The following is a 23,047-nucleotide window of genomic DNA, read 5'->3' as shown; positions in this document are numbered from 1 at the left end:
GATCAAATTTAAGAATTTGAAATGAAAGATTGGAGCAAACATTTAGTAAAATAAAACCTTATAAAGGCACAAAAATTATTCTGTTTTCAAACAGCGATGTAATGAAACATTGACAATTTACGTTTGAATGGAGTAAAGCCTCTGTTAAGGCTATTAAGGAAATGTAATTTTGCCAAAAGAAGAACTTAATTCTTAAATTGTTCATTTTTAATTAGCCAACTTCAGTGTGATGTTACCATATTATCATGCTTAACACTGAGAATTTGAATAATTGTAATGTGATCAGATGCAGATATCTAAATCAAAGAATATGGGTGGTTTGCGGGTGGATTTTTTTATTTTTAACAGTGGATTTGGGTGACTCAAAGTGCACCAGATTAATGAATTTATCTTTAAAATGTACAAAAATTTCTCCCCCCTAGAGGTACCAACCTCCACTCACAAAAATAATGCCGAAAACACATTAGGCTATATGATGATCTATGAAAAATAACATTTAATTACCCTATTATTAAAATACATTATTAGGATTTTACCACCTCCGCCTCATTTTGAGCCAGGAAAAACCCTGAGAACGGGTATTGTTCAAAATTCATGTATAACTTTCAAAAAGGTTTTGATCCACTTCAAATGTTGACTACTGCATAAGTTTTGGGCGATAACAACTTTGAAATTCTAAACACTTTTTAAAAAAGTCAGAAAGCACTGACACTATGTTATATAAGGATTTAAGAAAGATTTAAGAAAGTTCATGCACTTTGTGCCTGATTTTATCCTATATGTGTAGAAGGCAAAGCAATGGCGCAAGAAAGATAATGCTGAATATTTGCATTTACTCTGTTAATGTTAAATAGCAGCATGTGTTTTGGTCCCTAAAGTGCTGAAAATACACTAAGATTATTGTTTAACTTTCAGGAAAATGTTCTTGTTTATACAGTAGGCCTATTTAAAAGAGGTTATGTAATACTTAAATTCAGAATACACTTTATTTGTTACAGAACCCATCTTCATTTTGTTTTGCCCATAAATTGTAATCATTTCTATATAGACTGTAGCATTCTAAAATACTATTAAGCCCATCAAGGGACCCAGAATGAGAGACTAAGCTATATATCTCTAAGTCAGGAAAAAAACGGGACTTTAGTTCAGTAAACTGACTCAATTAAAAGCAAAAATCTCCCACTATCTTTCTAGGTCAAGTAAGGCATTTAAAAGTAAGTTAAAGACGGCCTTCTGTGGTTATGTAACCCTGTGACACCAATTCTCCAGCAACTGGCAAACTCTCTTTAATCCCTACTCCATTCAAACCGGACTGATGAAATAATAAACCAACAGACTGTCCAAGGGCACATCTATGTGGCATGATGTCAAAACTCATGTGTCATCTAATATACTGAACAATCAACAATCAAGTGTATAAACAGTGTGCCAATACCATCATTTGGTGAGGTAGAATGAAATATGAGTGGCATTCTTTCAAGCTGACCATGAAATGGTTACAAATTCTGCTAAATAATATCTGTCAAATTACAGGTATGACTTGCAACAGGGTAAAAACATGATGTACAATGAAACATTCACTCCCAAAATGTTATTGATTACTAATTTAAATCTCAGACTTGGATACACATGGCCTTTAATAATCTCTTCTGAACTACCACTGGCAGTAAAATGCATGTTGATGGACAGGCTACTGGAAGACAACCATAGAAAGATCTAGACTAAATGTTGGAAATAAACAGACATAACTTTTGTAGAATGTGTTATTGATAAATAGAACAATTGCATGCTTATAAAACGTCACATAAATGCCAAATCCTTAAAATTCCTTCAAATCTGACTCGTAAAAAAAAAAATAATAATAATAATGTTTCAGATGGATTATATTCATTAATAATTCTCAGAGACACGTGCCAAACAAATACTGAGCAATACGATACACTTGAATTCATTGCAACGAACAGCAACACAGCATGAGATTCATCACAGCAGATGGTGTGTTGCTTTGCAGGATTCATGCAGTATATAAAATGATAGGGATTCTCTTATTAAAGCAAAACTAACTAGATTAAGGCAACTTTGTGACATTTAAGAAGCACTGGCAAATTACATTTTCTGTGATAACGAGATCATTTTAAAATAATGAACTCACCCAATTTCTGCACCATCGCCTGATCTCCAAAAAAAAAAAAAAAAAAAAAAAAGAGCTTTTGTGTCCCTTCAGTAACACTGAGTCGCAGTTCCGAGAATAATTTCCAGAGAGGAGACAGATTACACTTTCTTGAACCGTCTTGCATGAATCATGAGTCTGACTCTGCACACAGTTTACCATCAGACTTTATGATATAAACCACAGTTACAGACCAATGTGCGTTTGTATCGTCCGTTAGGGCTGTGCAAGATGTGCATGTGTCGGTCGGTAAATCTGGACTGTGCAGCGCGTGCAGCTACGGAGTTTTGAATTATTATAACACTTATGCAGTACATCGCTGTTATATTAGGCTACTGTGAAGCTGTGTATCCCAATAGAAACTAACTCCTCCCCCTCACAGGCTCCATCCAGATGTGATTTTGCGAACAGCAGCTCTTCAATCTGATTATAGGAAGCATGGCTGGAGTCCACTTTAATCCCGATTAAAAAAAAAAAAAAAAAAAAAACTCCAGCAGCAACACGCTCAAAGACACAACAGGACATGTCAATGACCCATAAGCACTCCACATTTGTCCTGAATCTGTGACAGTGACCACGTTTACATGCAGATTACGATTAATTTAGGCTATTCTGGTAATGCTTGTAATGTAATATGCATAAAATACAAATAAACTTTTCTCCGGACATAGAACTAGAAATGCTCACTCTTACAATATATTATTCCGTAATTTTGGACAATTTAATAAATTAATTCAAAGTCATTTAAACTCGTTAATTCTAATTAATTTCTTTATTTTTTATTTTAATGTGCTACACAAGACGGGGAAAAAAATTATCATTATATTTTTTTATGTTTGTAAAATGTAAATTTACTGTTCGCCCCAAACATGTTTCTGTCATGACAACTCTTGGAGAGATTGCCATGGTAATGCAGAACATGAAATCCATGGGGAGGAGTCGGATCCAGATCCAACTCCTCCCACCTTACATATACCTAAACCTACCCATCTCCACCCCCTGATCCCTGAACCTACCCATCTCCACCCCTTAATCCCTAAACCCACCCCTAAACCTACCAATCTCCACCCCTTATATCTGGATCCAACTCCGCCCCCTGGATCTCGTGTACTGCATTGAGGTGCTACTGATGAATGTGGCAATGTTAATGTATTTGGTCTTGGTGGAATAGATCTGCTCCTGCAGATTAAGTACAGAGACTTGCTGTAATACATTCAGACACGCTGCTGCTGCACATATAACATAACCCTCGTAGCTGTGCTAGTGGAGCTATACAGGTGGAGCTGGGAAAGGTGGAGTGTTTCTTGCTCTGTCCAAATACCCACACTTGCAGTCTTTCAATGAGCGTGAAGACTGCAAATGTGTGCAGAACAATTGATTACCCCATGGCAGGGGTGCCGCTAGCAATTTTGGGCCCTATGAAAGAATATGAGGTTGGGCCCCCATACCGCACCCATTCCATTACTAAGATCGATCCCCAAAAGCATGGGCCTTTAGAATCGTCCTAACTTTCACCTCCTTAGCAGCGCCCCTGCCTGATGGGACATAGACTTGCGAATGCACGTGTTTACAGAGATTTTCAATACTTTGCATTTTAAAATAAACTTCTAAATGTCTGTTCAGCATGTAACTAACAGAAGACACAATATTAAAATTGTGTTGCTTCTTAAGTGATAAAAAAGCAGTTGCAAATGTTGTACAAAATAAACACCCTCATCAGAACTGCATGCGTCTAGCGGAAGAACAGCTACTTCTCTCTGTTTATGTCTATGACAAGTCACGCAGTTACTGGGCTACTCCGCAGTGGTACTACCCATAGATATCATATATGATATATATGGTACTACCAGTCTAAAACAGTCTAAACCAGTCCAAATATAAACACTTATTATAGGTGTACCATTACAGTGATTCAGGGTAAGAAAAAAAAATGGTTTGGAAAATGGATTCATGATGTATTCACACATTATATCATTTTTGTAAATTTTGAACACAAATTCAATTTGTGATTTCGGGGCACATGAGTTCCCGAACATAATGCATGATGGGATACGTTTAGCGACGCGCTCTCAAGTGGCCAAGACCACAAGTGTGGGTATTTGGACAGGGCATCTGAAAGCGCGGTGCAGACTGCTGTCAACAAACAATACTAGTATTGGAATGTGCAGATGCCACAGCAAACAATCAGCTGCGTTATGTGGATAACAATGTGATCGCTAACAAATTGAGTTAAAGGGGTCCTTGATTATGATTTCACTTCTTTAACTTTAGTTAGTGTATAATGTTGCTGTTTAAGCATAAACAACATATGCATAACGACATATACGACACTCAAAGTTCAATGCAAAGGGAGATATTTTCTTTTATAGAAATCTATTTTTAAGGACTACAAACGGCTTGTAGGGACTATAACGAGCTTCTTCCAGGGTTGGTGATATCACAAACCCTAAAGTACTAGCCCCGCCCACTGATTCGAGCATGACAAGTAGTAGTAGGTATATAACAGACATGACCTTAACACTGGATCTAGTAACTAAGCGATAAACATGCCTTTGAAGAGTGCAAAATGTTGTGCAGTGCCATGTTGTGGAAAAACACAGTGGGCCCTATTTTAACGGTCTGAAACACAAGTATCAAGCACGAAACGCAAGTAACTTTGTGGGCGGGTCTTGGCGCTGTTGCTATTTTCCCGGCAGGATAAATGACTCTTGTGCCCAACGCAAATCTAAAATGGGTTGGTCTGAAGTAGCTTCATTATTCATAGGTGTGGTTTGGGCGTAACGTGAAATAAACCAATCAGAGCGACATCTCACATTCCCTTTAAGAGCAGGCGCGCTTGTTCCATGGCGGATTGCTATTATAACGGCGATTTGCCAGGCAGGCGCACACCAGGAGCGGTTCACAGCCGAGGAGACTTACATTCTCGTCAGGGCCGTAAAAGACAGAGAAGTGACATTGGGGATGGAAAAACCCACCCAAAATAACTTCGGTTGAACAGGCGTATGATAATTTGGGTAAATGTGTAAGCTAGATGTATGCTTTTATAATAAACTGTCTGTCTGTCTGTCTGTCTATCTATATATCTATCTATCTATTTATTGTAATAATGTATGATTTGCAAAAATGGAAACTGCTGCTTCTGTGTAGATGAGAGAATCAAAGTGCATGCGCGTTGTGTACACACTACATTGATTATGGCCAAGCATGTGCCCTTAAAATGGCATATGAATAACATACTTACATACATGCCACTGACTTTAGACTAGGTTTTTCCTGGTCAGTGGCGGAATTGTTTTCTAAACCTGCAAAATAGCACCAGGGAACGTTTGCGCCGGAACACGCCTCCTTTTTTCGCTGAACCGCCCCCGGGAGCGCAAATGTATTTCCTAATTTACCGACGTGCGTCTGTGGAGGGAAAAGTCCGCTGTGCGCGGGTGCAAAATAGGAATGATACATGTGTCGGCGTACGAAGTCAATTGCACTGGGTGCAAGATAGGGCCCAGTAGCTGCATTGGTTTTGCAGAGAGCCTGACATTAAAATACTATGCCGTGCCTTCTATATTGAATCCGAAAGGAATGGTGCAACACACTTACAGTTTTTACTGCAGTCACTATTGCTTTGTTACAGATCAAAGATTTATTATGTACGGATTATGTGTAGATAACTAAAATCACCAGTGTAGTGGCCAGTGATTTAAGCCTATTGATTCATGTAGGCCTACAGTCAGATGTTTTTATCTCAAAATCGTTTATTGTCATGTCAGTAAATCAAACCAGCGTCTAAACAATCAACTTCACAGTGCTCCTCTTAGTAGGATGAAAATAATCTGTTATTTAAACTGTGATTAAATTTCAGAAAGCAATCAAAGCACGCTATGTAAATCAAACCGTCATGATTTTCATTGTGTTAACACTGTTAGTTATGATGAAAGCATTCATTAGTGTGCAGAAATCTAGTTACAATGACGAGATCGCTGCATTCATGCGCTCAACATGTCCGTGATCGGTTACAATGCTCATCAATGCAACCTTTCACTCCACAATCTAAATATGATGCTATAATCAACACTTTTCACGATTAGTAAACCTTGAGAACTGTAATTGTCAAAACATACTAAACGTTTTCGAGAGAATTCCACATGTAATACTAGCTATTACATAAGCAAAGATGTTAGCCAATCATTGCAGTCTTACAGCAGACACGCCCCTTAAAACAGAACATTCAAATCAGAGGGCTACAATCAGGGTAGGAAAAATGCCTTTTATTTCTAAATTATGACCATTTTTGATGTAAAAATCATACGAACATCATACTAACATTTTTAGTGGACCCTTGGGAACATTATAAAATAAAAAATAATGCAGTTTGTTACCCCTTTAAGGACCTATCAAGCGGCACCATCTAGAGTTTCATGACAGAACTTTGTATTTTTTCAATAGCCTCAAATTCAATTTAACATCATCCTGAAATTATCTTTGTTTGGACATGTGCAGAAATAAATTAATATTAATTATGGTGAATATTCTGAATATGTTAGCATCTTATTTTCTGTCTTATTTCTAGAAACTGGAATATGTAGCCTACTGTTTCCGGTTAGGAGAATCAGATTAATCCATACTAACATAATCATAGTATGACCACACTGATTGATATAAGAATATTCTTGAGCATGTGGACGAGGTCAATTAATCGCAAAATAATAAAAATTAAAAACTCCCACAGTGCAGCCTGTCTCCGAGTCCTCACTAATATTTCTTTATCTCACACTGTGCTGAGATGGGGTAAAAGAGGACAATTTGGCCTAGATAAAGATTTGTGACGCTGTCTTAGCACAGCTTTCTCTGCACTGAGAAGAAAAATGTTAAAAGATATACATGCAAGCTCACTTTGTACTTCCTTATGAAAACCATAAAAAAACACACAAAAAAAACACTATGATCTCTAACAAAAAAAAAAAAAAAAAAAAATCTGTGAAAATTTGGAGTATTTTCAATGAGCAGTTCTAATCTGAAGGCTAAAACTCCTACCAATCATTATTCTTCACTCAGCATATCTTACCAGCTATTTAAAACCACCAATGCCACATGCAGCAGGTCAAAAATAGTCTGCCTTTCAGGACCAGAAACCCAAGGCCACAAGGATACCATGTGGAGGTATACGCTAAAAAGACAAGGACTATGCCCAGAGAAGAGGAGTGCAAACACAGAGGATAATGTAACTATTCTGCTTTAAAAAGAGTGACTGACTCATTGTTTTATCTTTAGTGCATTTGTAATATAGGCTTGAAAAACATTTCACTTATCTTGTTTTATTTAACTTGTAAAGAACTGTCAAAATGGCAGCTGTTTTTGATCAGTTTATGGAATTTCACTCAGTTCATGGGACAAATGTGAAACTGGACCCCTCGAGGACTCGGGCCACCCGAGTAGAAAGCTTTGCAAATGGCGTCTGCTTCAGTAAAGACCCTTTAAGCCCTGGCGAGATCTTCCTAGTGGAGATTGAAGAGAAAGAACTGGGTTGGTGTGGTCATTTAAGGATTGGACTTACTGCCCATGACCCACGAACACTGGCAACTGTGCCAGAATACTCTCTGCCTGATCTTGTGGAAATGGGAGACAGCTGGGTGTTTGCAATAACAAGAAACCATAATAAAGTCATTGAGGATGGAGGAGAAGCAGAGGATGGTGAACAGCCAAATATAGGTGATGAGGCAGGAAACAAGCCTAAAACATTTTTTACAGACACTCATCTGTATGTAGAAAACATGAGCATACCAAGAGACAAGTTGGTGGGACGCAGTCGACCCGGGAGGTTCAGTCACATCCTGGATGATCTGTACAAAACCAATGCTTTACCCCCAACTGCCCGCCGCAGTCGGATAGGGGTTGTCCATGTACCTAAGGGACAAGGGTATGGCGACATGCACATTATCATCAATGGTGAAGACATGGGAGCCTCTGCCAAGGGGATCCCCACCAGTAAGCCACTGTATGCTGTTGTGGATGTATTTGCAGCTACTAAATGTGTTCGGATTGTCCAGGTGGAATATGGCTGTAAGTTTCATTTTTACTTGCTAATATGATTTGACATTATTGTATGACAGACTGTAATGATTCCTCTCTCTGCCCCTTTGCTTTAGTTTCTTCATTGCAGATGCTCTGCCGAAAGACAATTCAGAAACACATCGTTCACAGAATGGCTTTGGACTGGTTGGAACTTCCGGAGTTACTTAAACACTATTGCAAATATGAGTGAGCAAAACCTATCAAACATCTGGGTAGATGCAGCAAAGACTTTTAAGACTGAGATTCAGTCAAATGTTTTTTCTCTCCCTTTTGAACACAAGAAACATGTTATCTGAACAATTTAATAAATGTTCTTCAAACTCAAGCTTTGTAGATGCAAATTATTACATCAAGAGTGGCATGAGCACTTAAAACTTGATAATTCTACTATTTCATTTTCTTTATTTAGCCTGCTATAACTTTATTATTAATTGATATAAAAAGTATAATTTATACCTGTAAAATATGAATTTATAAATGTATCCTTAGGACACAATTGGGTCTGAACCTTTCTTTTATGTTTTTAAAATGTTCATTTAAAAAGTCTTCTCTTTGTTGTTGTTTTTTAATTAGGTAAATGCAAAATACTTGCATTTTCACTTGTGGCCTCAGATTTTGGACAGATTTTAAAGATGTTGCTCATGAACATTCCATGCAACATTTCATAGCATTCTGTTAAAACTTATTATTATTATTTGATTTAATTAATCATTTGAATGAATAATTTTAATGAAATAAAGTATATGTTGTACATGTTTTTACATATTGAGGAACACTTTACAATAAGGTCTCATTTGATAACATTAGTTTTAATGTATTAACTGACATGTACTAACAATGAGCAATACATTTTGTTACAGTATTTATTAATCTTTGTTAATGTTAGTTACTAAAAATACAGTCGTTCATTGTTTGTTCATGTTAGTTCACAGTGCATTAGCTAATGTTAACAATTACAACTTTTGATTTGAATAATGTAGTAAATGTTGAAATTAACATTAACTAAGATTAATAAATGCTGTAGAAGTATTGTTCATTCTTAGTTCATGTTAACTAAAGTTGTTAACTAATGAAATCTTATTGTAAAGCGTTACCCAATATTTACCACGTAGATTTGAGTGTTCGGTTGATCTGCATTGACGCCTAGCGGTCCTTTGGGGGAAGTTCAACCGAACAGTTTTGTAATGGTCACGTGACCGGAACATTGTCTTCGTTGTTTATTCAGTTTCCCAGCTTGTCCTCGTACTTGATCTGCGCATAAAATACGCTGTTTGATTTATCTGTTGATCTCTGTCAAACAATGTCATTTTGTTCATTTTTCGGGAAGGAGTTGTATAAAGATCATTTCAAACCCGGTAAGTATTTTTTTTTTTCTAATTCATTATTTAACCTGCTCCCTGTACCTTTAGTACAGTTATGATGTAACTGTTATTAATACATTGGATGAACGAACTGATGCAGCGACAGTCCCTTTTCTATTTGCTGTACTACTCCATAGCTAAGAAAACAAAATGTTTGTGTTATGTTAATTTAAAAAGAACATTTTCCTGATTTATTGTTTCTCTGCAGGTATATATGTTTGTTCCCAATGTGGACATCCACTCTTTTCAAGCAGATCCAAATATGCCCATTCCACCCCTTGGCCTGCCTTCACAGAGACCATCCAAGAGGACAGTGTAACAAAAATGATGGAGTCATTAACAGCCTTCAAGGTTAGATCAGATTCAAAACATTACTTCATATTTAAAGACACCACAAATATGTTCATATGTGTTCATACATGTTAACATGCATGTGCAGGTTCTGTGTGGCAAGTGTGGTAATGGACTAGGCCATGAGTTTCTGAATGATGGGCCAGAGGAGGGCTTATCGCGTTTTTGAATATTCAGTCACTCGCTTAAGTTTGTCCCAAAAGGTAAGTCATCACCACCACCATCAGCAAATGTAATTTTTTGTATAATATGCCAGTATCATACTTATTTACATAACTAAGTAACCACTTGAATTCATCCTCAAACTTTTTTTCTCATCAGATAAGGTTGATAAACACTAAGCGAAGTGATTGTCCATGCTGATGAGGCTGCTGCTGCTTTGCACACTGGTAACCGGATGTTCAGCTCATGAAGTGGACAAGGGGAAAGCCCCAGATTGGGGGTCCTGTTCACAGATATATTATGACCGTCCCAGACACCACAGAGACCAATGCAAATATATTTTTATACTAGTCTGCATAAGCTAATATGAGCATGTTCAAGATTTATTATGAATGAATGAAAATACTTACTGATAAAACCAGTCTCGAATATTGTTGATGTAAAATGTTAACTGTAAACCTTCAATAAAGCAATTTACGTGTCATTATCGAGATTATTATTAGGCCTATTATCATATACTATTAACAATAGTAAAATACTTGTAACATTATAATAACCTTATTATATATACTGTTATACAGGTTAGAGTTTTGTGAATTTTTGGAATGAAACATCAAAAGGATAAACAATGCAGATTTATTTTTACAGTCATCTTTGATCATATTTACCAGGGGTGCCAATAATTCTGACTACAACTGTGTATATATATTTATATATATATATATAATGTAAATGGCCACTGATTGATGGGGTTAATAGGAAGACCAATTATAAAGCAAAAAACAGCTTAACCACTTTGTCACATCAAAATAAAAAATTGAAATGGCCCAAAAACATGGAGACTGTTTTTTTTTTAATGAGCAATCGGCTTGAGGAAATTTAAGGTACATCTTTGTGTCTGTGACCAAATCAAAGATTGATAAACTGAAAATAAGTTTACTATTAAAAAGTATAGCTGAACATCAGTTCACAAAAATAAAATATATTGTTTAATTGTTATTGCCTTGAGTTATTTTGGAATAAGTGTAAAAACACTAACTTGATGACATACTTGGTTTTAATAAATGGAACATTAATTACATATACAAAAATACAAAATAGAATTGTTTCTTTCATCTTTTTTTCCTGATAGTATAAGTAATGTTTATTTAACCAGAAAATTGTGACATTAAGTGTAAATGCACACAGCCACGAATATACGATATACGATATATATATATTTATTACATGGCTTGGCTGAATTCCAATGTAGAATGCGGTCTGTTATTTCTTGATAACAGACCGCTGCGAAGTATAACAGACCGTTGCCATGAAAAACAGCGCGTTGCTATGGACGCGGAATGGACTATTTTCTTTAGCGGAAGCAATACAATCGTTTTTAAATCAATAAACTCCTTTTTAAATAAAGAATTTGTGTCAAATTATTTATTCATTTTGTAGGTAGCCATGTAATAAGCGGGATAATGTATAGTGAGCCGGTTGTTATAGTGAATAACAACCCCTTCAGGCTGATTCAAGATCCCTCCGCTTCGCGTCGGGATCCCGTTCAGCCTGTCGGGGTTGTTATTCACTATAACAACCGGCTCACTATACATTATCCCTTACATATGTATATATATATATATATATATATATATATATATATATATATATGAAGAGTTTAGATGCAAAAGCCTCTAAGTGCCATCTGAAATTTTCTTCTAGAATGATCATTTTTATCAAGCTTGTATATTTAAGTTCAGTAATTTCACTTAAATGGCAATGAAAATTACCTATTAATTGCCATTTAAGTGAAATTACTGAACTTAAATAAACGAGCTTGATAAAAATGTTCTAGAAGAAAATTTCAGATGGCACTTAGAGGCTTTTGCATGTATCTGAACTCTTCATATATATATATATATATATATATATATATATATATATATATATATATATATATATATATATATATATATATATATATATATATACACGGTATATGTATGTGTGTGTGTGTGTGTGTGTGTGTGTGTGTGTGTGTGTGTTACTGTATTTCAACCGAATTGTTCATCCGAAATCTTATTAGTTTATTGATTCCTGCATGAATGTGTTTATTTTATTGTCTGCATCATAAATAAATTTATTGAAATTATAAAATGTATTGAAATTACATAGAAACTGTCTTTTTATTTTGGTTTCCGCTATTAAAATTTGAATTAAAACAATTATTTTTGTTTCATTTGTTGTTGTTTTTAAATATTAGCAGCAGTGACATCCATAGACTGTAGGTGACATCATGTCTTGAACCGCCAAAATGACGCTGCTCCGCTCGCTCTCGCGCTCATGTCGTAGAAGAAACGGTCACATATTTCATCATAGCTCGGAGTCGAGAGACCCTTCATTCTTCGCGCGCCCTTGACTTTGTAAGAAGAGAGAGATTTTCTACGAAGCTTAACCAATAATAACAAGTTGATTAATTATTTAAAGAGTATTTCAATTATATAACGAGTTATATAGATTACAAATGAAGTAAGACTTAGCAGCGAAACTCTTTTACCTCAGCGTTAGTTCGTCAGGTCAATAGGAATGTTGCTAGCTTTTTTGTTGTTGTTGATAAATCTCATTTGCTAAGTTAGTTGGATATTACTTATTGGAATTACATAGTCATGAGTGTTTTTCCGTTGTGTCACTGTTGTTACAGAGATGAAAATGACGTACGCTCCAGTACAACCATATGTGCCAATACGTGACCTAAACATAAACATCACACACTCGGTGAGAACTTACTGAGGCAAATATCAGAAGACTTATTCTTGAGTGCCTGGTTATGTGGTATCGTAATTTTAATGAATAATTTGGCAAATTACATAATACATTATTTATATCTATATATTCTAGGCTACTTAGTTTTGTGATGATAAATGGCTTTTAACCAAACTGGCCTTTTAACGCATGTAAGGAATGTTTTCAGTTCGAAAAATAAGGTCTTTTTTGTTCATTTTCCAGAAAGTGGTTGGAGTAATAATTGGGAAATCTGATTCAAGAGGATTTCCAGACAGGAAAAGTTGGTTACATTACAAATTTCTTGTTTTCATTTCATTATATATATATTTTTTTTTAACAGTCTTTTCTTTTGATTTCAGATGCTGGCTCTGAAAGGTTCACATTCAGCTTCACCGTAAAAGATTCACCAGAACATTTTATCAATGTGTCTGCATGGGGAAACGAGGAATACATCCAAGGACTGAGCAGTCACTTTCAGATTGGGGATTGTGGTGAGATTTAGCAGTGGTAATCATTAATTGTAGATGTCACATTCGTGTGTTAACAAAACTAACTACTAATAATAGATGAAATACAAAAAAAAAAAACGTATAATAATAGATGAACTACATTGAACTGAAACTGTGAGCCAAAATAGCATCTTCTGTTTTAGTTGTAATTGAAAATCCCCTCGTTGTGACCAAAGACTATGAGAAAGAAGAAAGATTTTGCCCTTCAACTCCCAGGTAAAAAAAAAAAAAAATCACGTCTAACTAATAAATATTCTGTATCATACTGTATTTGTAAGTGATACATAACCATATTTCATCTCAGTACCTACAGGCTGTTGCTAACAGAGACTCACTCAAGCATTAGAATATGCTCAGATTTAGAAACAGAGGCCAGGATTCTGCCGCTATTCCACATCCCAATTAAAGACCCAAGGGACTTCTATTCATTGGGAGACATTACTGCAAATGGACAGAGTCTGGATGGACACATTATTAACATTCTAGCAGCTTTGCAGTCGGTTAGATTCCAACAATGTACTGTCAGCCCTTCACACGGATGTCAGGGAAGTTAACACACCCTGACATCAGTGGCTGGTGGGCAATTAAAAAGCAATTTTCCACCCTGCAGATGTAAAGATCCTTTTCAGTGATTGAGGTTTTGTCATCCAAAGGTCGGAGAGGAGAAATTCTTCTCAAAATCTGATGGGCGCAAAGGACAGAGGCTAGAAATAAAGCTCTTTGATGACACTGGGACATCATTTCCTTTAGTGTGGTGAGTTAAATTGCATTAATTCAGTTTTGTTTTTAAAATTAACAGCAAACATCAACGCCAAACACTAAATAAAGTGATTTCATTTCTTTTTTAATCCAGTTGGGATAAAGAGACCATTCGGCTGGTACAAACACTGACTCAAAAAGAAACAGGTAATATGTTTATTTGTCTGTTTATTTTTCAATTGCAATTTCTAATATGTGGGGAATTTAATTAATTGTACTTATTTTTTCCCAGTGCTGTTTATTGCAGATGCTCGCATCACCTTTGACAGTTTTCGTAGTTGTATGATAGCAACAGCGACCTCAAAAACAATCATAACAGTCAACCCTGGTACTGGTAGTGATGTGAAATGCTAAATTAAAGAATATATTTAAAAACGTACTATTGTAATGTTTTAACAAACTGACTTTATCCTTAAAATCCTTATATTCTTTCAATTGCATTCTAGAAACAGCAGAAGCCAACCAGCTGTATACGTGTATAAGGGAACTGCTAGAAGCCGGAGGACTGGATGACCAAAACATCCTCTCAGGTGATGATGTGCCATGTAAGTCGCTTGATCTATATACATCTAGACCTCTACCATAAACAGTGCATTATGTGTGTAGCTCATACAGTAACACACAGCATTTATTTCTCAGTGGATTCCATTAGTGATGTTCTGACTGTGAACCAACTCAAAGCCAGAAGTCAAGAACATGCTGATGTCTTTCATTGCATAACATATGGATTCATCACAACTCTTGATCTAAGTTCCTCCATCTCCAAAGTCATTCGCAAGAAATGGTTAGTGTGCAATGCTTTGACAGTTTTGTGCAATGACCTAATCGGGGGTTTCCACGCATCCTGGAAAATTATAGAAATTGTAAAATCTCCTGTTTTTTTTAGCCGAGAATGAAGAGTTTATTGCTCCCTGAAACAATTACCGTTAGTTGCAAAAAGTGCTGTGTTCAGGGATGCTGAGATTTGACACGTGAGAGAAGTATTTTGAATGGTCACATAACGGCCCTTGCATCAGTTAGCTAATGTTATTAACTGTTAAAATGTTTGCAGCAAATGTCAACTGGAAAGCAGCTACCTAACCTTAACATTTAATTTATTAACTTACTAACTAATAATTTGTATGTGTAATATAAGGCAGCGGTCAGCATGGCAACCTACAGCAGTGACACAGCCTGTTTTATTTAGTTCTGATTGTTGTAAAAAGTACTTTGGTACTATTTCTATTCTGAAATGTGAAAAAAAAAAGGTCCCGGCTGATAAGTGACTATAGCGCATCAAAGGTTTCTATTTACAACATGTTTTTAGAGCATTAAGTATTGTAGCCAGTGTTGAGCACATGAACGCAATGGGTTTTTAAGAAGTTAATTAGAATCCTCTAAATAGTGCTTTTGATTATAAAGGGAGCATTCTTTGTTTGCAATCTGTACAAAACCCATTCACTATTTGAATAGAAGTTCTATTTTTAGTACACACGGCAAAGTTTCAGGAGGGACAACCATTTTTAAACGTGGGAATGAATCCAAAATTGTGTTGACTGACAGTGATAACCATAGCAACAGACAAGACAAAAAAGTCTGATAAGTCAAAATAAATGTGTGCATTAAAGGAACACTCCACCGTTTTTTGAAATAGGGCTTATTCACCTTCTTTCCTACATTTAGATAGGTGGGCAATGCATTTTTGTCTCAGTGCATGCATTGTTTTAGTTTGACAGGGTCGGCGCTAGCTTAGCTTAGCATAATGAATGGAATCCTTTGTTGCCAGCTAGCATGTCCTGAGTAAAAGTGATATATATATATAAAAAAAAACGAATTACTTCTTGTGGCCTTCGTATTCACAACGAGTACAAATAGCGATGCAGATTAACACTAGGCGATTTCCTAGGCAGATATTGACTTATATATTAAGGACTATATTAGGGGGAAGCACAGGCGAAGCACTGCTACTTGGGCGTGATATCTCTGCGCCCAAGTAGCAGTGCTTCGCCTGTGCTTCCCCCAATATAGTCCCAAGTCAATATCTGCATAGGAAATCGCCTAGTGTTAATCTGCATCGCTATTTGTACTAGTTGTGAATACGTAGGCCACAAGAAGTAATTAGGTGTTGTATTTTTTAATCACTTTAACTCAGGACATGCTAGCTGGCAACAAAGGATTCCATTCATTATGCTAAGCTAAGCTAGCGCCGACCCTGTCAAACTAAAACAATGCATGCACTGAGACAAAAATGCATTTGCCCACCTATCTAAATGTAGGAAAGAAGGTGAATAAGCCCTATTTCAAAAAACGGTGGAGTTTTCCTTTAAGTGTAAATGCAGACTAACAGACCTGCCGGTAACAAGTACATGTAATGTGTTCACGTGACTCATTTAAAGCAATGTTTACATAAATGTTTGACGGCGACATGCAAATTTTGTATCTGTTATTTATAATTATTATTGGCTTTTGTTTAATAATTGTATTTTCAGAAAGTAAAATTTCCGATATTTTTTTTGCTATGGTATTGCAATTGGTTTCGAGAATCATTCGTCAAACTGTATAATTAAAAAATATGAAATAACTGATTTTATAGTTAAGTCATGGCTATAAACTGTATGTCTTTTAAAGACTTAAAAGGAATATATTACTTTAGTGCCTGATCCTTGTGTATTATTGCCGCCGTAGTGAAATTGAAAATGTCCTAGAAAATGATCACTGAAAAAGAGTGGAAACCATGCCTAATGTTCACAAACCTGAGTTTTAATAAATCATTTCTCCACTAGTGCCAAATGCAAATTTCAAATCAGTGAGGAGATTCAGACGTGTTCCAATGATGCCTGTCCAAATCAAGGACAACAGCTCCAGGCTACCAAAGGCTTTGATCTGCTGCTGGACATCAGTGATCACACTGGGACTTTGCAGTCGTGCAACTTGGCAGGAACAATGGCTGAGAAAACCCTGGGCTGTAAAGTGAGCGCATCTAATACTTGCAGTAATGCTCAGTAATGCTCACTTTAACTTTTACAACTATTTTGTCTCTGATAAAAACCTTTGTGCGTTGATATCACAACCCTTGGGTTCATTCACCTGACCTGTGTCTAATAATATATAATAAGTAAACATTTAAATGAACTATGTAAATAATATTTTATACAGTCTCTGTGTACTGTAAAGAATAAATCAAATATTTTTTCTTGACAGACAGAAGCGTTTTTGTGTCTGTCGGAGTCTGAAAGGACAATTCTGCAGTGGAAGTTCCTTCTGGAGAGATGCAAAATTTATCTAAAGGTTAATCATGTTGACCATTTGCCACTTATTTTTAATATTGGACATTTAAGGATGTCATTTAATCTTCTTTTTAAATTGTAGGTTCTTCCATCTCCTAAAAGCAGAAGTGGAATGAGGGCAAGGATTTTGTCATGTGTACTCGCTGACCCCGTTGAAGTGAAGCAAAGCCTTGCCTCCTCTGTGGTTTGATGCTGTTTTGCAACAAAGCGACACGGCATGGTTCCTCATGTGAAATCAAATAAACTGTTGGCCAGCTTGTATTAAATTCACTTTGGTTCAAATGCATATGTAGTGACTAATAATATATGTATTTTTTGACATTTTGCTCCAATGTCGCATTTGATTTCATTGTATTGTAACTGGTCTCTATAAATTAATTAACTTGATGTATTTTTCTTTGCATGTTTGTTTCAAACTAATTTAATTTGCTCAAATGCTTTAACTAATAAAAACAATGAATACTGAGCACTGCTGCCTCGGAACCTTTTATTTAAGGATTGTTTCTGTGAGGACTGTTTTGGATGGAGCGCCGCTTTGGTTTGACATTTGTAAATAATGTTCATTTCGCTGTTGAGATCATAGTTTTGTATGTATCTAATCGAATTTCTAGTGCATTATTCGCCCCCAGGTAAGAACATTGACTCTTTCTTTTTTCGAATCAAGTTTGTCCAATTGCATCTTTCAGAGAGCATTTTAACCATATCTATGATTTTAACACCCTAAAACCATGTCAAGCTATCACAACAGATTGTTCTCTTGATCTTGTTGGCAGCATAAACAGAAACAAGTACATTAAAACGTATCGAGGTATATTCATTAATTTTCAACAGCCACAGCTAAAACGAGGCATTCTCCTGCGAAGTTGTGGTTTGGTCTGGACTGAGTTCATCATGAATGTGAATCAAGGCACCGTGGGCAGTGATCCGGTGATCCTCGCCACTGCTGGGTATGATCACACCGTGAGGTTCTGGCAGGCTCACAGCGGCATCTGCACACGAACCGTCCAGCACCAGGACTCTGTATCCTTCACCAACAACAGCCTTCACTTTCATGACTACGGGTCTTAACACTTTTACAAAGTTAACTTTGTATTAATGTCAAAATAGAAGTTTTGGTTACACTTTATTTTAGTGTCCTTGCTACGTGTACTTACTGTAATAATAACAGTAAATTCTGCATAATTACACGTAACTAACCTAACCTAAACCTATTCCTAACCACAACCATATAGTAAGAACATGTTGTTAATTAATATTACTATTACATAAGTATTATACAAGTACGTATAATTACATGCTAACAAAGTCACCCTAAAATAAAGTTATAAAAATAAAGTATTGTTTTAATAATCTTCTGTTGTGCTTTACGATTAGTTTACTAACAAACAGCACATGTAAAGTAATTGATTATGATTTTAACTGTAGTGCTTTATTCAGTATTAGTATAATATAGTTTAAATGTACTAAATTGCAACTTCATCATTACAAATGTGTAATTACAAATCTATTTAAATAGATGACACAAATTTCAATAGAAATAACAGTTAATTTCAACTTATACAAGTGTATTTTAGTAATCATACATGTCTGTAAGTACATTCAGAAGTACACTTTAACCATATTTGAAAATCAATAGATGTGTATTTTAGTCCTACTTAAGTGGGTCAAAAATTGTACACTGCAGTTCATCTAATTGCATTTAATAAAAATATAATACATTTTCATTTAATAGCAAAGAACACGTGATTAAGTTTATTAAAACATTAAATTCACTTTGCACCTAAGTCATTTTTTATTTAAAGTATAATTTTTCTGTAATAAGTACAACTTGTGCTTTCCAACGTTTACTTCTTTTTCACAAGGGACTGCTGGTACAAAAAATACTTTAAAGATGCTTAACTCAAACACCAGCAGGTAAATTCTCTTGAAGTAACGCCTGACAGAAGCATGATTGCTGCTGCTGGTAAGTTCAGCACGCACCTCATTACGCATAAAACTACAAATAGTGCAAACTGTGTTTGTTTTTCTTTTGTTCCTATACTTGTGTAGTTTTTACACTGTACTTTTGTTCTTGCATTTCAGGTTATCAGCACATACGCATGTATGACTTAAACTCAAATAATCCAAACCCTGTGATCAATTACGACGGTGTCAGCAAGAACATCACGTCTGTCGGCTTTCACGAGGATGGTCGGTGGATGTACACGGGTGGGGAAGACTGCATGGCTCGCATCTGGGACCTGAGGTAGCCGAAAGCTTTCTGCTGTATGTAGCCTATAAAGTCCGTTTTGAGATGTTTTAAGTGCTGTTTTCATTCAGGTCAAGAAACCTACAGTGCCAAAGGATATTTCAAGTCAATGCACCTATTAATTGTGTGTGTCTTCATCCCAATCAGGTCAGTTGGATAATATTTCATTATATGCTACTGATGCTCACAATCAAACCAGTCAAAAAAACAAGTAAATTTTCTCTAAATGTATTTGCTTCAGGCTGAATTAATTGTTGGGGACCAAAGTGGTGTTATCCATATCTGGGATTTGAAAACAGACCACAATGAACAGCTCATCCCAGAGCCAGATGTGTCCGTCAATTCAGTCCATATCGATCCTGATGCCAGTTATATGGCTGCAGTCAACAGCTCGGTCAGTAACCAATAACAGTCCTTAAAGGGATAGTTCTCCCAAAAATCATTTACTCACCCTCATGTCGTTCCAAAGGCATAAGACTTTCATTTATCTTTGGATGAACGGAAATAGACAGAATGTCTATCCACCCAAAACTCAGATTCTTCAAAACGTTTATAAAGACATTGTAAAAGAAATCCATTATATCTCTTTATGAACCTTTTGAACCGGCAGAGTTCAGAGGGTGAATTGACATTCAATGGAGTAACCCTCATTTGAACGACATGAGGGTGAGTAAATAACAACTTTCCCTTTAAACCTTCAGAATGCCACACTGCTAATGAAGTTGTCCTAATATGTACTGCATATATTCATATTATATCTGAACCGTTTAGTTGAGGTTGGTCAGATTTGGTTAATTTTTCCTTTCACTGTAGGGCAATTGTTATGTGTGGAATTTGGCTGGAGGAATAGGTGATGAGGTGACACAACTGATACCCAAGACCAAGATCCCAGCTCACAAACGCTACTCGTTACGCTGCAAATTCAGCCCAGACTCCACGTGAGTGTCTTGCAAAACACTAATCTGAGGAACAATGGGAGAACAGTGAAAAATGTAAATAGTTGATTCTTGTTTACAACTATTATACAAATCAGTGCTTCATTTTTCATCTCTTTGCTAGATTACTGGCCACATGCTCTGCTGACCAGACCTGTAAAATTTGGAGAACCTCCAATTTTTCTCTAATGACAGAGTTGAGTATTAAGAGTAACAACCCTGGAGAGACGTCCCGAGGTTGGATGTGGGATTGTGCCTTCTCTGGAGATTCACAGTACATAGTTACAGGTGAACACACACTTTATTTTACAGTCCTGTTCTGCATGTACATACGATGTACTTACTGTAATAACTGGGTAATAACTAGGTACTGGTCCTGAAACTACCCTTAAACCTAATCTTAACCAGTGTAGTTAACTTACATAACTCATACTTTGTTGGAAATAAAGAGCAACCAGTTTTGTGGTATGGTTAGGTTTAAGGGTGTAAGGGAAGGATCAACAGTTGTTACTAAATTAATTAATTACAGATTTAATTACATACATGTATTTTTTAAATACAAGTACAATGTAACAACATGTTTGTACACAATAAGTGCATTATATCAAACTATTAATTTAAATGTAAGTACAGAGTACCCCCAGTTTCACAGACTAGGCTTAAGGCTTGTCCCCGACTAAAATGCAATTTTTTAACTGAAAGCAACTTGTACTGACATATCTTAAAATCTGTCAGTGTCATTGTTTTGTCTCAAGATGCACACCAGTAATGTTTTTTTTCCAAGCCATGTTTATAAAAGCTACTTTAATGTCCTAATTGAAATAAGGTCTAATCGTGACCTAATCTAAGCCCTTTCTGTGAAACCAGGCCTTAATATAAAGTAGGTCCAACAACGACAAAGCAACTATTGCAAATCCATTTTTTCTTCGTGTCAGAAGTACCACAAGCACTTGAAGTACGCCAACAAATAGGAGGAAGCATAATTTTACTGTCGGGAATTTGTCGTGTCGCGCCACATCCAGTGTAGACAGCATCAGTACTGATTATAATGGCTTTTGTCGCGTCGCGTCGCTTCGGTGTAGACACAATATAAGAGATTATTTTGTGTTGTTGTTTTGATTTGGTTCTGGTTTGGATTGTTCTGTTGTTGTTGTTATTTTTGTATTCTGCCTTGAATGTTACACAAGATAAAAATACTTCATGCAGATTATTAGTCAGAAGTTTACTTCCTCTTTCTTAATAATGTTTGTTGCCTCCTTGAGCTTAAATAACTGCTGGCAGCCTTGTAATATTTGCGTATGAGTCCTGAGTGAGAAAACTGGATCTCAGCATCACTGAGCTACTGTAAGGTGAACTCAAACAGGGCAGATCATCCTGGCAAACCAAAGAACTTACAAGACCTGGCGTGAGTTGTATAATCTTAGCCACCATTTTATGTAACTGACTAAAAATTTAGAACCAGTTTTGAAGAAAAAAATGAGATCATTTAAATTAAATAAGTTTATGCAACCTCGTTTTAGTAAATCTTGGCCGCATTGTACTAATTCGTTCCCTCATTTTGATTTAACTAAAACAAGGGAATAAATTATTACAACGTGGCCACGATTTAGGAAAATGAGGGAACAAATTATTATATCGTCGTAACAAGGGAACAACTTAGTAAAACGGGCTAGCGTATGAGTAAGTCGTTGGAAACAAATTCTTAATTCGTGACTACGTTATACATATTTTTTTCCTGCATGTCGTGTGCTCTTCATGTGTCAGGACAGTGCTAAAATATGTTTTTCATTTTTCTTTCACGCTCAGTGGAATTATTTGAAGCATTCCTGCTTATATGTTAATTGTTGTGTATTTTCAGCGTCCTCTGATAACCTGGCACGTCTGTGGTGTGTGGAGACCGGAGAGATCAAACGGGAGTACAGCGGCCATCAGAAGGCTGTTGTGTGTTTGGCTTTCAATGACAGTGTCCTTGGATAGTATGCCGAAGAAACTCATTCAGCACCGACATACCACCCGACATCTGCATCTATGAACCATCCTCGTGGTATTAAATGGACTTGTTGCATTAATGATAACCCTCAATGGCTATGATGATGAAGACAGCAAAAAACTGTCAAAAAGTTGTATCCTTATCATTGCTAATTCAAATGTATGGTAGGATACATATACCTTGTTGCAAATACCCAGTAATTGTATGCATCCACACATTTTGTCAATAGATGTTACAGTAACACAATCCGAATACATTTAGCTTTTGATTATTATCCAGACATCACTGAATGATTCCCTTCTTGAATTAAAATATATGAGTGACTGAACACAATGGTGCTTTATTGTAGACCAGCAGTGTTTTCCATTACTCGTCTGCATCAGGTTACAGTCTTTGAGCCAAGTCATGTTCAAACCACTGCAAAAATGGGGCTAAATACAAGAGAGGATGAAGATAAGGATTTA

General features: G+C 36.1%; 4 protein-coding genes across 5 annotated transcripts; all 4 read left to right on the top strand.

Annotated features, from left to right (window-relative positions):
• The first annotated feature begins 7,290 nt into the window (after positions 1–7,290).
• Positions 7,291–13,156, top strand: neurl2 (neuralized E3 ubiquitin protein ligase 2). Its single transcript, XM_081393592.1, has 4 exons — positions 7,291–7,385; positions 7,497–8,224; positions 8,311–8,422; positions 13,099–13,156. Exons 2-4 carry the CDS (start codon positions 7,507–7,509, stop codon positions 13,112–13,114), a joined length of 846 nt encoding a protein of 281 aa, XP_081249718.1. The 5' UTR covers positions 7,291–7,385; positions 7,497–7,506; the 3' UTR covers positions 13,115–13,156.
• On the top strand, positions 9,458–10,973 carry msrb1b (methionine sulfoxide reductase B1b). Its single transcript, XM_081393593.1, has 4 exons — positions 9,458–9,591; positions 9,806–9,948; positions 10,037–10,151; positions 10,270–10,973. The coding sequence occupies exons 1-4, from the start codon at positions 9,537–9,539 to the stop codon at positions 10,287–10,289; spliced, it is 333 nt and encodes a 110-aa protein (XP_081249719.1). The 5' UTR covers positions 9,458–9,536; the 3' UTR covers positions 10,290–10,973.
• A 152-nt stretch (positions 13,157–13,308) lies between the features above and the next one.
• Positions 13,309–17,701, top strand: meiob (meiosis specific with OB-fold; the record flags this gene model as incomplete). Its single annotated transcript, XM_081391940.1, has 10 exons — positions 13,309–13,367; positions 13,690–13,885; positions 14,039–14,139; positions 14,239–14,291; positions 14,377–14,472; positions 14,591–14,689; positions 14,784–14,928; positions 16,907–17,093; positions 17,325–17,411; positions 17,493–17,701. The coding sequence occupies 10 exons, from the start codon at positions 13,309–13,311 to the stop codon at positions 17,598–17,600; spliced, it is 1,131 nt and encodes a 376-aa protein (XP_081248066.1). The 3' UTR covers positions 17,601–17,701.
• Positions 17,702–17,889: 188 nt separating this feature from the next.
• mlst8 (MTOR associated protein, LST8 homolog) lies at positions 17,890–23,004 on the top strand. 2 transcript variants are annotated; one of them, XR_014032149.1, is made up of 10 exons: positions 17,907–18,039; positions 18,242–18,430; positions 19,322–19,373; positions 19,493–19,655; positions 19,730–19,805; positions 19,900–20,052; positions 20,472–20,596; positions 20,718–20,881; positions 22,452–22,716; positions 22,967–23,004. XR_014032149.1 is itself a non-coding variant. In XM_081393589.1 (9 exons), exons 2-9 carry the CDS (start codon positions 18,302–18,304, stop codon positions 22,568–22,570), a joined length of 981 nt encoding a protein of 326 aa, XP_081249715.1. In that variant the 5' UTR covers positions 17,890–18,039; positions 18,242–18,301; the 3' UTR covers positions 22,571–22,906. The 2 variants fall into 2 exon arrangements, 1 of the variants encoding a protein (XP_081249715.1); XM_081393589.1 differs by lacking the exon at positions 22,967–23,004 and having other exon boundaries at positions 17,890–18,039; positions 22,452–22,906.
• Positions 23,005–23,047: the final 43 nt, after the last annotated feature.

Source organism: Scardinius erythrophthalmus, assembly GCF_964197995.2.
Source record: "Scardinius erythrophthalmus genome assembly, chromosome: 18".
NCBI classification, from domain to species: domain Eukaryota; kingdom Metazoa; phylum Chordata; class Actinopteri; order Cypriniformes; family Leuciscidae; genus Scardinius; species Scardinius erythrophthalmus.
Note: the sequence above shows the minus strand (reverse complement) of the source record. Positions and strands in the feature narration are given on the sequence as shown.

Excerpts from the sequence above, each read along its gene's own strand:
- mlst8 (XM_081393589.1), top strand. The coding sequence starts at position 18,302 with ATGAATGTGAATCAAGGCACCGTGGGCAGTGATCCGGTGATCCTCGCC. Across the intron at positions 20,053-20,471 it reads TGGCTGCAGTCAACAGCTCG|GGCAATTGTTATGTGTGGAA; the intron begins GTCAGTAACCAA and ends CTTTCACTGTAG. Across the intron at positions 20,882-22,451 it reads TTCACAGTACATAGTTACAG|CGTCCTCTGATAACCTGGCA; the intron begins GTGAACACACAC and ends GTGTATTTTCAG.
- neurl2 (XM_081393592.1), top strand. The coding sequence starts at position 7,507 with ATGGCAGCTGTTTTTGATCAGTTTATGGAATTTCACTCAGTTCATGGG. Across the intron at positions 8,225-8,310 it reads TGTCCAGGTGGAATATGGCT|TTTCTTCATTGCAGATGCTC; the intron begins GTAAGTTTCATT and ends CCTTTGCTTTAG.